The sequence below is a fragment of the Argopecten irradians genome, chromosome 4 (assembly GCF_041381155.1).
Source record: "Argopecten irradians isolate NY chromosome 4, Ai_NY, whole genome shotgun sequence".
NCBI lineage: Eukaryota > Metazoa > Mollusca > Bivalvia > Pectinida > Pectinidae > Argopecten > Argopecten irradians.
The window spans coordinates 20,034,824-20,050,956 of record NC_091137.1 but is presented as its reverse complement, the minus strand read 5'-3'; the positions used below and the strand labels follow the sequence as shown (position 1 = coordinate 20,050,956).

At 38.5% G+C, this 16,133-nt stretch overlaps 1 protein-coding gene across 1 annotated transcript in view; it reads left to right on the top strand.

Annotated features, from left to right (window-relative positions):
* LOC138320884 (heparan sulfate 2-O-sulfotransferase 1-like) overlaps positions 1 to 16,133 on the top strand; it is an 82,147-nt gene that overhangs the window by 32,692 nt on the left and 33,322 nt on the right. Inside the window, exon 3 of the mRNA XM_069264170.1 lies at positions 14,072 to 14,245. Within this exon, the coding sequence (XP_069120271.1) occupies positions 14,072 to 14,245 (174 nt within the window). The remainder of the gene's footprint in view (positions 1 to 14,071; positions 14,246 to 16,133) is intronic.

Genomic DNA, 16,133 nt, shown 5'->3' with positions numbered 1-16,133 from the left:
GTACTAACAAGATATCTCACAGTTACAAATGATCAGGTGAGTACTAACGAGAAATCTCACAGCTACAAATGATCAGGTGAGTACTAACAAGATATCTTACAGCTACAAATGATCAGGTGAGTACTAACAAGATATCTTACAGCTACAAATGATCAGATGAGTACTAACGAGATATCTCACAGTTACAAATGATCAGGTGAGTACTAACAAGATATCTCACAGTTACAAATTATCAGGTGAGTACTAACGAGATATCTCACAGCTACAAATGATCAGGTGAGTACTAACAAGATATCTCACAGTTACAAATGATCAGGTGAGTACTAACAAGATATCTCACAGCTACAAATGATCAGGTGAGTACTAACAAGATATCTCACAGTTACAAATGATCAGGTGAGTACTAACGAGATATCTCACAGTTACAAATGATCAGGTGAGTACTAACGAGATATCTCACAGCTACAAATGATCAGGTGAGTACTAACGAGATATCTCACAGCTACAAATGATCAGGTGAGTACTAACGAGATATCTCACAGCTACAAATGATCAGGTGAGTACTAACGAGATATCTCACAGCTACAAATGATCAGGTAAGTACTAACGAGATATCTCACAGCTACAAATGATCAGGTGAGTACTAACAAGATATCTCACAGCTACAAATGATCAGGTGAGTACTAATGAGATATCTCACAGTTACAAATGATCAGGTGAGTACTAACGAGATATCTCACAGCTACAAATGATCAGGTGAGTACTAACGAGATATCTCACAGTTACAAATTATCAGGTGAGTACTAACGAGATATCTCACAGCTACAAATGATCAGGTGAGTACTAACGAGATATCTCACAACTACAAATGATCAGGTGAGTACTATCGAGATATCTCACAGCTACAAATGATCAGGTGAGTACTAACGAGATATCTCACAGCTACAAATGATCAGGTGAGTACTAACAAGATATCTCACAGCTACAAATGATCAGGTGAGTACTAACGAGATATCTCACAGCTACAAATGATCAGGTGAGTACTAACGAGATATCTCACAGTTACAAATGATCAGGTGAGTACTAACGAGATATCTCACAGCTACAAATGATCAGGTGAGTACTAACGAGATATCTCACAGTACAAATATCAGGTGAGTACTAACGAGATATCTCACAGTTACAAATGATCAGGTGAGTACTAACGAGATATCTCACAGCTACAAATGATCAGGTGAGTACTAACAAGATATCTCACAGCTACAAATGATCAGGTGAGTACTAACGAGATATCTCACAGCTACAAATGATCAGGTGAGTACTAACGAGATATCTCACAACTACAAATGATCAGGTGAGTACTAACGAGATATCTCACAGCTACAAATGATCAGGTGAGTACTAACGAGATATCTCACAGCTACAAATGATCAGGTGAGTACTAACGAGAAATCTCACAGCTACAAATGATCAGGTGAGTACTAACGAGATATCTCACAGCTACAAATGATCAGGTGAGTACTAACGAGATATCTCACAGCTACAAATGATCAGGTGAGTACTAACGAGATATCTCACAGCTACAAATGATCAGGTGAGTACTAACGAGATATCTCACAGCTACAAATGATCAGGTGAGTACTAACAAGATATCTCACAGCTACAAATGATCAGGTGAGTACTAACGAGATATCTCACAGCTACAAATGATCAGGTGAGTACTAACGAGATATCTCACAGCTACAAATGATCAGGTGAGTACTAACGAGATATCTCACAGCTACAAATGATCAGGTGAGTACTAACGAGATATCTCACAGCTACAAATGATCAGGTAAGTACTAACGAGATATCTCACAGCTACAAATGATCAGGTGAGTACTAACGAGATATCTCACAGCTACAAATGATCAGGTGAGTACTAACAAGATATCTCACAGCTACAAATGATCAGGTGAGTACTAACAAGAGATATCTCACAGCTACAAATGATCAGGTGAGTACTAACGAGATATCTCACAGCTACAAATGATCAGGTGAGTACTAACGAGATATCTCACAGCTACAAATGATCAGGTGAGTACTAACGAGATATCTCACAGCTACAAATGATCAGGTGAGTACTAACGAGATATCTCACAGCTACAAATGATCAGGTGAGTACTAACGAGATATCTCACAGCTACAAATGATCAGGTGAGTACTAACGAGATATCTCACAGCTACAAATGATCAGGTTAGTACTAACGAGATATCTCACAGTTACAAATGATCAGGTGAGTACTAATGAGATATCTCACAGCTACAAATGATCAGGTGAGTACTAACGAGATATCTCACAGCTACAAATGATCAGGTGAGTACTAACGAGATATCTCACAGCTACAAATGATCAGGTGAGTACTAACGAGATATCTCACAGTTACAAATGATCAGGTGAGTACTAACGAGATATCTCACAGCTACAAATGATCAGGTGAGTACTAACGAGATATCTCACAGCTACAAATGATCAGGTGAGTACTAACGAGATATCTCACAGCTACAAATGATCAGGTGAGTACTAACGAGATATCTCACAGCTACAAATGATCAGGTGAGTACTAACGAGATATCTCACAGCTACAAATGATCAGGTGAGTACTAACAAGATATCTCACAGCTACAAATGATCAGGTGAGTACTAACGAGATATCTCACAGTACAAATGATCAGGTGAGTACTAACGAGATATCTCACAGCTACAAATGATCAGGTGAGTACTAACGAGATATCTCACAGCTACAAATGATCAGGTGAGTACTAACGAGATATCTCACAGCTACAAATGATCAGGTGAGTACTAACGAGATATCTCACAGCTACAAATGATCAGGTGAGTACTAACGAGATATCTCACAGCTACAAATGATCAGGTGAGTACTAACAAGATATCTCACAGCTACAAATGATCAGGTGAGTACTAACGAGATATCTCACAGTTACAAATGATCAGGTGAGTACTAACGAGATATCTCACAGCTACAAATGATCAGGTGAGTACTAACGAGATATCTCACAGTTACAAATGATCAGGTGAGTACTAACGAGATATCTCACAGCTACAAATGATCAGGTGAGTACTAACGAGATATCTCACAGCTACAAATGATCAGGTGAGTACTAACGAGATATCTCACAGCTACAAATGATCAGGTGAGTACTAACGAGATATCTCACAGCTACAAATGATCAGGTGAGTACTAACGAGATATCTCACAGTTACAAATGATCAGGTGAGTACTAATGAGATATCTCACAGTTACAAATGATCAGGTGAGTACTAACGAGATATCTCACAGCTACAAATGATCAGGTGAGTACTAACGAGATATCTCACAGTTACAAATGATCAGGTGAGTACTAACGAGATATCTCACAGCTACAAATGATCAGGTGAGTACTAACGAGATATCTCACAGTTACAAATGATCAGGTGAGTACTAACGAGATATCTCACAGTTACAAATGATCAGGTGAGTACTAACGAGATATCTCACAGCTACAAATGATCAGGTGAGTACTAACGAGATATCTCACAGCTACAAATGATCAGGTGAGTACTAACGAGATATCTCACAGCTACAAATGATCAGGTGAGTACTAACGAGATATCTCACAGCTACAAATGATCAGGTGAGTACTAACGAGATATCTCACAGCTACAAATGATCAGGTGAGTACTAACGAGATATCTCACAGTTACAAATGATCAGGTGAGTACTAACGAGATATCTCACAGCTACAAATGATCAGGTGAGTACTAATGAGATATCTCACAGCTACAAATGATCAGGTGAGTACTAATGAGATATCTCACAGCTACAAAATGATCAGGTGAGTACTAACGAGATATCTCACAGCTACAAATGATCAGGTTAGTACTAACAAGATATCTCACAGCTACAAATGATCAGGTGAGTACTAACGAGAAATCTCACAGCTGCAAATGACCAGGTGAGTACTAACGAGATATCTCACAGTTACAAATGATCAGGTGAGTACTAATGAGATATCTCACAGCTACAAATTATCAGGTGAGTACTAACGAGATATCTCACAGCTACAAATGACCAGGTGAGTACTAACGAGATATCTCACAAACAAATGATCAGGTGAGTACTAACGAGATATCTCACAGCTACAAATGATCAGGTAAGTACTAACGAGATATCTCACAACTACAAATGATCAGGTGAGTACTAACAAGATATCTCACAACTACAAATGATTAGGTGAGTACTAACGAGATATTTCACAGCTACAAATGATCAGGTGAGTACTAATGAGATATCTTCAAATGATCAGGTGAGTACTAACGAGATATCTTTAAATGATCAGGTTAGTACTAACGAGATATCTCACAGTTACAAATGATCAGGTGAGTACTAACGAGATATCTTACAGCTACAAATGATCAGGTTAGTACTAACGAGATATCTCACAGCTACAAATGACCCGGTGAGTACTAACGAGATATCTCACAGTTACAAATGACCAGGTGAGTACTAACGAGATATCTCACAGCTACAAATGATCAGGTGAGTACTAATGAGATATCTTCAAATGATCAGGTGAGTACTAACGAGATATCTTTAAATGATCAGGTTAGTACTAACGAGATATCTCACAGTTACAAATGATCAGGTGAGAACTAACGAGATATCTTACAGCTACAAATGATCAGGTTAGTACTAACGAGATATCTCACAGTTACAAATGATCAGGTGAGTACTAATGAGATATCTCACAGCTACAAATGATCAGGTGAGTACTAACGAGATTTCTCACAGCTACAAATGATCAGGTGAGTACTAACGAGATATCTCACAGCTACAAATGATCAGGTTAGTAATAACGAGATATCTCACAGCTACAAATGACCCGGTGAGTACTGACGAGATATCTCACAGTTACAAATGATCAGGTGAGTACTAATGAGATATCTCACAGCTATCAAAATGATCAGGTGGTACCTGACAGTACCTGACCGTTTAAACGTTCCCAAATTTGCGTTTGTTTGCGTTTGCGTTTGCGTTATTTCCGTTAGCAATCGTTAGCGTTAGCAATCGTTTATGTTAATTGTTATCGGACCCACTTCCGCTAATCGTTAGCCACTAAAAATAGAACCAAATGCCGGTTAGAAATCGTTTGGGGGGGGGGGGGGGGGGGGGGGGTGCTTTGACGATCCACTAAAAATAGGATGCTTGACGTGATATATATATTACGTTTACCGCTTCGTGTAGAAACGATTATCATCACATCTATGAAATAAAAAAAAATATAAATAAAGTGTATTGTATTGTTTTATATCTCTTTTGGATGTATATATGCTTGTTAGATGTGGTTGAAATAAAAATATGTACAGTAACAAGATCGCATACATGACGTACGCTCCTATCTGTGAAAACATTCTGAAATACTCGTATCTAAATGACATTTCAAAACTTAATGTGATTATCACTTTTTAGGTCATCTGACCCGTGCGTTAACTTTTCACATTTTGAACTTCTTCTCAAGTTCTACCAGTGCGATTTAGCTGAAACTTACATGAAATGATCCTGACTTGGTCCCGACAAAGTGTTGTTATTTTTCAGGTCGATCTGAAATCCAAGATGGCCGCCACAGCCGCCATCTTGAAAACACATTTTGAACTTTTTCTCAAGTTCTGCAAGTGGGATTTGGCTGAAACTTGCATGAAATAATCCTGACATGGTCCCGACAAAGTGTTGTTATTTTTCGGGTCGATCCGAAATCCAAGATGGCCGCCACAGCCGCCATCTTGAAAACACATTTTGTACTTTTTCTCAAGTTCTATCGGTGCGATTTGGCTGAAACTTGCATGAAATGATCCTGACATGTCCCGACAAAGTGTTGTTATTTTTCAGGTCATATCCAAATCCAAGATGGCCGCCACAGCCGCCATCTTAAAACACATTTTGAACTTCTTCTCAAGTTCTACCGTGCATTTGGCTGAAACTTGCATGAAATGATCCTGACATGGTCCGACAAAGTGTTGTTATTTTTCGGGTTGATCCGAAATCCAAGATGGCCGCCACAGCCGCCATCTTAAAAACACATTTTGAACTTCTTCTCAAGTTCTACCGGTGCGATTTGGCTGAAACTTGCATGAAATGATCCTGACATGGTCCTGAAAAAGTGTTGTTATTTTTGGGCGATCAAATCCAGAGGCCGCCACAGCCGCCATCTTGAAAACACATTTTGACTTTTCTCAAGTTCTCGTGTATTTGGCTGAAACTGCATGAAATATCCTGACATGGCCACAAGTGTTGTTATTTTTCGGTCGATCGAAATCCAAGATGGCCGCCACAGCCGCCATCTTGAAAACACATTTTGACTTTTCTCAAGTTCTACTGGTGTGATTTGGCTGAAACTTGCATGAAATAATCCTGACATGGTCCCGACAAAGTGTTGTTATTTTTCGGGTCGATCCGAAATCCAAGATGGCCGCCACAGCCGCCATCTTGTAAACACATTTTGAACTTCTTCTCAAGTTCTACCGGTGCGATTTTGGCTGAAACTTGCATGGAATGATCCTGACATGATCTTGACAAAGCGTTGTTATTTTTCGGGTCATTATGAAATCCAAGATGGCCGCCACAGCCGCCATCTTAAAAACACATTTTGAACTTCTTCTCAAGTTCTACCGGTGCGATTTGGCTGAAACTTGCATGAAATAATTCTGAGATGGTCCCGACAAAGTGTTCTTATTTTTCGGGTCGATCCGAAATCCAAGATGGCCGCCACAGCCGCCATCTTGAAAACACATTTTGAACTTCTTCTCAAGTTCTACCGGTGCCATTTGGCTGAAACTTGTATGAAATGATCCTGACATGGTCCCGACAAAGTGTTGTTATTTTTCGGGTTGATCCGAAATCCAAGATGGCCGCCACAGCCGCCATCTTGAAAACACATTTTGAACTTCTTCTCAAGTTCTACAGATGCGATTTGGCTGAAACTTGCATGAAATGATCCTGACATGGTCCCGACAAAGTGTTGTTATTTTTCGGGTTGATCCGAAATCCAAGATGGCCGCCACAGCCGCCATCTTGAAAACACATTAGGATCTTCTTCTCAAGTTCTACAGATGCGATTTGGCTGAAACTTGCATGAAATGATCCTGACATGGTCCCGACAAAGTGTTATTATTTTTCAGGTTGATCCGAAATCCAAGATGGCCGCCACAGCCGCCATCTTGAAAACACATTTTGAACTTCTTCTCAAGTTCTACCGGTGCGATTTGGCTGAAACTTGCATGAAATGATCCTGACATGGTCCGACAAAGTGTTCTTATTTTTTATTTCGGGTCGATCCGAAATCCAAGATGGCCACCACAGCTGCCATCTTGAAAATACATTTTGAACTTCTTCTCAAGTTCTACCGGTGCCATTTGGCTGAAACTTGCATGAAATGATCCTGACATGGTCCCGACAAAGTGTTCTTATTTTTCGGGTTGATCCGAAATCCAAGATGGCCGCCACAGCCGCCATCTTGAAAACACATTTTGAACTTCTTCTCAAGTTCTACAGGTGCGATTTGGCTGAAACTTGGATGAAATGTTCCTGACATGATCCTGACAAAGTGTTGTTACGTCTCTGGTTGATCCCAAATCGAAGATGGCTACCATTACACGATATCTAATTAATTTCCTATATGATTATTGCCAAGGTAATCAGATGACCGTTTAGGCCCTTGGGCCTCTTGTTTTATTATTATTATCTGAAACATATATCATTTATATGTTTGTAAATACTATGATTTCTGCGAAAGCATGTCAAATATTAACGAAACTGTCTTACAGAATATTAATGTCAAAAGCATTATTTTAGAAAGAATCCACGACAACTAAAAGATTACAAGAGAAAATAGCTAAAACAGATAATAAAAATATAAAACTGTTATTACAGACACGCTGCATAATATTCTTCTTGTTATGTTAAATATTATTAATGTACGAAGAACGCAAAAAAAAGACAAGGGAGATTTGTAAATAAATTCATGAAATTTAAAAATCATTAATATGTTGAGTTTAAACACGGGGAATAGGTGAGATTTGGCATTTACATGTACATATTTTTAAACGCAATTAATTAGTACTCGTATCTATATGAAAATGGAATGAAATGATGTAAATGTTTGCAATGTACGAGTATACCTACAACTACATGTAGAACACGTGTAGAGAATTCGAACTTTACATTGTAAGCCTTCACACGTACTGTACGCGTATCAAATCAGACACGGATATACGTTTAAGCTCACATCAATAAAAAACGGACAGTCACGTGCACCTTCTCACATGTGTTTGTTGTTATTTGTACCTGGAATCTCTTCAATTCCCAGCGTGACGCGCACGGGTATTTTACCTGTACAGGTATATAGGTCACGACTGGTGTTACCTTGAGTCGACCCCCTGTAGCTGGCCACGGGCGGAGTTCACCTGTAATTAACACCTTCTTGGGAGGGAGATTAACTTTATACCCTGTGCCCCTTACAAAAATGTACACTGTGACAGTACATTTAACGGACATATATGTACTGTCGTATTTCAAAGTTTTGATGAGTGCAATATGCTTTCCTATAGATTACGTTGGAATGAATTAGCTTACACTTATACATTGTATGAACAGAGATTTAAATAATACTATTTAAATCTCTGGTATGAATAATTAATTTGTTTAAACTGTAAATTGAAGAGTTGCTTGATGTGAAATGTGATCAAATAACTATATTTCTTACACCAGTTACAAATATACGTAGAAAATTGTCGCAATGCAATTTTACAGTTATCTTCAGTGAACATACATGTATGCATGTGCATCACTATCTTCATCGTCGTTGTCATCAATGATTATGCATAATTGACTTAATATGAATATAAATAACTGGAAATGAAATATTTTCATTCTTTATATCTTTATTATATGCATGAACTATAAAATGTGAGAACTGCAAATGGCGAAACACGAATTCAAATGTTCAATCTTTATTACTGTAGCTGTGGCGTATGTACGTGCATTTGTAAATGTACATGTACAGCGTACGACCCTAAAATCGATGCCTAGCTAGTCAATTGTAAGCAATGAGCTTTTATGAATGCACACCCTAGTAATATACAGCGTGTAATCCGTTATGAAACAAATATTCCGAGAATACAATTTGCCATGATAAGTGGAAGAGACTTTCGACAATCTGAAAAAACCCTGAAACTTGTGATTGATGCGGGAAACACTATAAAATGTTAATTATTACCATTGTTGAGTTATGAAACATCGATAATATAAAACAAACATATAGATGGAAATTTTATTTACAGCATTTTAAATAAGTTTGTGTGAAAATGTTTCCATTTAAAGTACATGTACCAGTATACGCCTGATCGCTTCACCAAAGTTATGACATTGTGACTGTAATATTATCAATAAAGTGTTGTTGTAACAATTTTTTTGTTATTTCTTAAAATTTCGGACAAATATGACACTTAGAATAATACAATTCTCTCTTAATACATACGGTTGTACAAGTAATTTGTAAACGTACGTGTGAAGTGGAAACTTCGTATCGAGTACAGTCGTGTTTGACTTCATTGTGTGATTATCAGTAAAGAGATGTTGTAACAATTTGTTATTTCTTAAAATATCGGGTAAATATGACACATTAGAATAATACCATTCTTTCTCCATACATACAGTTGCACATGTCATTCATTTTGTAAACGTACATTTTGTACATGGAAACTTTGCATCGAGTACTGTCGTCTTTGACTTCATCGTGTCCATATAGTTTTCATAGGCAAATGTTTATATGATATACAGAAAGTTAAATCCCGAACATGCTCCAGTTTTTCTTGTACTTTGGTTTGTATTTCAAAACATCAAGATCCGTAATTCATTTACCGTCAAGCCGTGTCAGTGATTATAACAATGGTATTTCCGGTTTATCATAGCCGATCGTTTTGCGTTAATCGTTAATCGTTAGCAGGTATTGCGTTAATCGTTTATCGTTAATCGTTAGCGTTAGCAATCGTTAGCGTTAGCTAACGGACGATTTTTTTGCGTTGCGTTTGCGTTAGGCTGGGAACGTTAAACGGTTCAGGTACTGTACAAATGATCAGGTGAGTACTAATGAGATATCTCACAGTTACAAATGATCAGGTGAGTACTAACGAGATATCTTACAGTGAAATTATCAGGTGAGTACTAATGAGATATCTCACAGTTACAAATGATCAGGTGAGTACTAACGAGATATCTCACAGCTACAAATGACCCGGTGAGTACTAACGAGAAATCTCACAGCTACAAATGATCAGGTGAGTACTAACGAGATATCTCACAGCTACAAATGATCAGGTGAGTACTAACGAGATATCTCACAGCTACAAATGATCAGGTGAGTACTAATGAGATATCTCACAGTCACAAGTGACCATGTGAATACTAACGAAATATGTCACAATCAAACCAATTGACTAATAACGAGATGTCTCACAGTCAGACCAGGTGAGTACTAACGAGGTATGTCTTAGCTACAAATGACCAGGTGAGTAATAACGAGATATCTCACAGCTACAAATGACCAAGTGAGTAATAACGAGATATCTCACAATTACAAATGACCAGGTAAGTGCCAACAAGATATGTCATGTCACAAATGATCAGGTGAGTACTAACAAATTATCTTACACGTGTCCAGTCCTGTTGTAATAATGTTTTGGCAATAAAATATGTTAAAACTCTACGAGATATCTCAGGTAACATCACAAATGATCAGGTGAGTACTAATGTCAAAGTCTTACGTCACATGTATTAACAGGTATTATAATAATCACTCATTAGATTGTACTGTTATAACTGACCTCGACCCAAGTGCTTTATGAGCAGATGGTTTTCCAGATACTTTGTGAAAAGCTTAAGCTTCATGTTACAGATTTATTGGCTTTTTAATTGCCATAAAACCAGAGCATTTCTACTCAGGTCCCTTTATGCCAGCTCTAATTGGTTATAGTATCTTGGTGCGGTGATAATGAGCTTTGTGTGACAGTAGATATTCCATGGGCCACCTTTTGCCAACTAAGCTTGCCAAGCTAAAATACAAGATTTCTGTAGCATTGTAGGTTACTTACTGAAGACAATTCTATAAAATTTATATTGTACACCATAGTAAATTGGCTGCCTGACCTTATATGGAAAACACTATAGTCCTCAGGGAGTATGTCTTACTGTGGAGGGATTGAATTTTGATATAAGAGAATAGATTTGTAGGCAGCAGAGAGATGAGGTAGTTTATGTACACCCTGCTGTTTTACTCTGCTCCTGATCAAATTACCTTGGCCATTTTACAAAACTCAATATCTTTTGGCAAATTGCATATCTAAAATTGGTAGTGGTAGCTGGAGCTGTAGGATGATTTAGTGTCTCGTGAGGCTGAGACGTTTACAGCGTAACCACCCTAGCTGACCTACTGACAAATTACTGTCAGATCCCTCAAATGCTGCTGTCATTTGTGAAACCTTCCACAGCTATCAGGCCACGACAGATTTATCCCACGGGTTTTATGGCTTTCTGCTGCGTGATGTGAAGTATGGAACATAAACATACAAAGCTATTTCAACTGTGATAATGGAGTTTTGAAAGAAATTGTAACTTTAGTATGTGTTTTAGCTCAACTAGCATGCTTTTGGGGCACAAAAGGGAGAATTTTATGAAACATTGAAATGAAGAAATTTTCTTCAATTAAATAAACCATAAAGATTTTATACAAAAAGTGATTATTCAGTATGTAAGTCAGACACACTAAATCAGACTTGTTGGAAAAGTTTTCTTAAATAAAGCAGACATTTCTCTTAGACAAAGATTTTCTGTAACCCTGGACTGATATTTATCTTTGACAGATGGTTTAATACCCATATAAAACATTCAGTATACAATTGTTATCAGGAGAAATTTGATAATTCACTTCAATTGAAATTTAGATGCTTGGAAAGTCTTGCTTGTAGCATTGTCCATAGACTCATGGGAATGCTAGAATCTTTTAGTTTTAAATATCAAAGAACATCGGCAAATAAATCAGTTTACAGAAACAAATGATACATGTATATCAAAGTTAAATCCTCTGTGTTAGGCAAAAATCAATACTACTGGTATTTTCATTTTTTAGCTGGAGTGGTTGATTTACACCATGGTTATGTGCATGTCCTTATCTTAGACAAGGGTTTGATTCCCTGATTGGATATAGAGGATAATCTCCCTTTCCTGTGAGGTCTGCAATAATCACCCAACCACCCTCCCTTTCCATTCAAATATATTGAGACTTTTAAGATTGATTAGTTGACATTTCTTGTTTGTCAATTTTAAGAATGAATAAAACCCATTTTAGCTCCATATATTTGTATATTCTCACATAATAATGAAACGGGCCAAGGCCAGGGCCCAAATCAACGGATCCCTCTACCATCCAAGAGTGGGCCGCGCTCACCATTGCTTTTCTAAGACACTCATTTGCATAGCTACAAAAGCTAGCTAATGGACAATGTGGCTGAAATGCCCATATCCATGTATCGTCATATTAACCCCCTCATTAACAAACTTCGTCCCGAAGCATTCCTAGGTTCAACCTGGCATCCTCATGATCAGCACACAACTGCTATTGTTATAGCAGGTCCACCTCATGACTAGAACAACACTAGTCACCACCCAGTCCAAGGGAAAGTTGTGTTTCCCGTGCTGTCCAGGGGCACCCCAAAGGATGCCAGGCCTATTTGCTGCCACCAAATGTAACGTGCCGAGACCGGGGCCCAAACCAACGGATCCATCACCCATCCAAGAGTGGGCCACTCTCACCATTGCTTTACAATACATAGTACCGACACTCATCCACACAGCCACAAAAGCTAGCTGATGGACAATACGGCTGAAATGTCTAGCTGATGGACAATACGGCTGAAATGTCTAGCTGATGGACAATACGGCTGAAATGTCTAGCTGATGGACAATACGGCTGAAATGTCTAGCTGATGGACAATACGGCTGAAATGTCTAGCTGATGGACAATACGGCTGAAATGTCTAGCTGATGGACAATACGGCTGAAATGTCTAGCTGATGGACAATACGGCTGAAATGTCTAGCTGATGGACAATACGGCTGAATGTCCTGATGGACATACGGCTGAAATGTCCAGCTGATGGACAATACGGCTGAAATGTCCAGCTGATGGACAATGGCTGAAATGTCTAGCTGATGGACAATACGGCTGAAATGTCTAGCTGATGGACAATACGGCTGAAATGTCTAGCTGATGGACAATACGCTGAAATGTCAGCTGATGGACAATACGGCTGAAATGTCTAGCTGATGGACAATACGGCTGAAATGTCTAGCTGATGGACAATACGGCTGAAATGTCTAGCTGATGGACAATACGGCTGAAATGTTAGCTGATGTCAATACGGCTGAAATGTCTAGCTGATGGACAATACGGCTGAAATGTCTAGCTGATGGACAATACGGCTGAAATGTCTAGCTGATGGACAATACTGAAATGTCAGCTGATGGACAATACGGCTGAAATGTCTAGCTGATGGACAATACGGCTGATGGACAATACGGCTGAAATGTCTAGTGATGGACAATACGGCTGAAATGTCTAGCTGATGGACAATACGCTGAAATGTCTAGCTGATGGACGGCTGAAATGTCTAGCTGATGGACAATACGGCTGAAATGTCTAGCTGATGGACAATACGGCTGAAATGTCTAGCTGATGGACAATACGGCTGAAATGTCTAGCTGATGGACAATACGGCTGAAATGTCTAGCTGATGGACAATACGGCTGAAATGTCTAGCTGATGGACAATACGGCTGAAATGTCTAGCTGATGGACAATACGGCTGAAATGTCTAGCTGATGGACAATACGGCTGAAATGTCCATATATGTATCGTCACAATTATATAGTCACATGCATGGAAACAGATCTCTGATTATTATGTCTGTATTGTGTTTTTAAGGTGGAAATAACCGGCACTGGACTTGATGAAGGCATTCTTATCTACAACAGAATTCCTAAGACCGGAAGTACTTCTTTTGCTGGAATTGCATATGATCTCTGCAAGCGTAACAAGTTTCATGTACTCCATGTCAACACCACAAAGAACGCACATGTGCTGTCACTGTCAGATCAGGTGAGTTAGTTATCAGATCCTTGTCTCGTTCCAAGTGTCTATAAATGGAAGGTACAGGACCCGGATGTCTTGTTGGCTTTATAATCATATGTACAAGAACAGGGAAAATTTGTCATGAGTCCTGTTGAATATCCCGACCAGGAATCGAACTGGGTCTCCGGCGTGAAAATCAATGGCTCTACTGACTGAGCCAGATAAGCATGCTCCATCAGCTGAGGGAAAGAGACCATATTTAACACTATACATATATGTACAAGTCACACCAACCTGCTTCTTTTACACATCAATTAACTTGTAATTTTTACTTTACCAGGCAAGAAGTGATATGAACAAGAGGTATATGGGAAGTCTTTTGTTGTCAAGTTTCTTTATCAAAATAATATTGTTTTCAAGGCAAAAAAGGTTCTGAAGTTTGTTGAAACCTTGCAGAATATTAATCCCAAGTACAATAGGTCCTAAGACCAGATGGTTTGATGACAGTTGGCAGAATAGTATCTATATGATAATGACCTATTCTTGGAGAAGTAAAAATGTCTTCAGTACCTTGTTTTAAACACAAGGATTATTATGCAGTGGAACTCTGTTAATACAAACTCGAAAGGACCGAGATAAAACTTCGAGTTATATGAGTGTTCGAATTAAGGGAGTTCTCATGTCTGCTGACTATCTCTTTACTTTGTATATATAGTACAATGTCGTGAAACAATGTGAGCAAGAGAAATGTCAAAATCACCGATGGTAGTTGCAAAATTATAGCAGGAAAACTGAAATATATATTTTGAAATGCCGTTCTACGGTAGTTTATGAAAAAGAAATCAGCAATCTCGTCCAAAAATCTCATTTCGAGTAATAAGAACATTTTATGTATGATTTTTGTCATTCGGACCCAAAATTTACTTTGTATTGTCCGAGTTCTTCAAGTTTTTCCGAATTCGAATTATCCAAGTTCTTTAAACAAAAATAAAGAGGGAATTCGGCCGGGACCATCAAAGTACTTCGTATTAAGCTGGGTTGTCGAATTATCCGAGTTCGTATCAACCAAGTTCCACTGTAGCTATTGGCTAGCTTAAGTAATGTTGTGGATTGCTTCTATATTTTTAAAGTTAACTCACTTCCTCCTGAACACATGTTTGAGCTCTTCTCATTCAAGCCTTGAAAAGTTCATTAGTGGATTTCCAGGGGTGAATGAGTTAATTTGTGAAAAGATGTCATCAGCATGTGTGAAGTTGGTAGCATTTTGTGAGAGTTAGTTACCATATTGTGTTATAAAGCTTAGGTAGCCTTTTTGAACAAAGGGAAGTGTACAACAACTTTGCTCATGATTACCCCCCTTGAAATTGAATTTTCTCGGCCCTCTAATGACAGTTAAATAATTCAGTGTGTAAGTGATGTACTGTTTACTGTAGTGAATGTGACAGTGTCCACACCAGATGGTTTACACTATCAATTTAATGGTGGTATTTACCAGTGGACAGTTCCATGGTGTCAAACTGTACACTGCAATCCGATGCTGACATGATCATTTTTAGCCCACCATCATCAGATGCTGGGCGGCTATTCAAATCGCTTTTTGTCCGTGGTCTGTTCGTGCCTCCTTCCGTCTGTTAACATTTCTTGTTACTGCTACTTCTCAGAAAAGGCTGAAGGGATCTGTCCCAAATTTCATGTGCAGGTTTCCTTAGGTCCCTTCTTATACACCGTACATTTTGGGACTGATCGGTCAACAAGATGGCCGACAGGCCACCATCTTGGATTTTCATAATTGAAGCTTAATTTTGTTACCGCTATTTCTCAGAAAATACTGAAGCGATCTGCCTCATATTTTATATGTAGGTTCCCCTAGGACCTTATATTAGTTGTGCATATTGCATTTTCTGACCATCGTGTC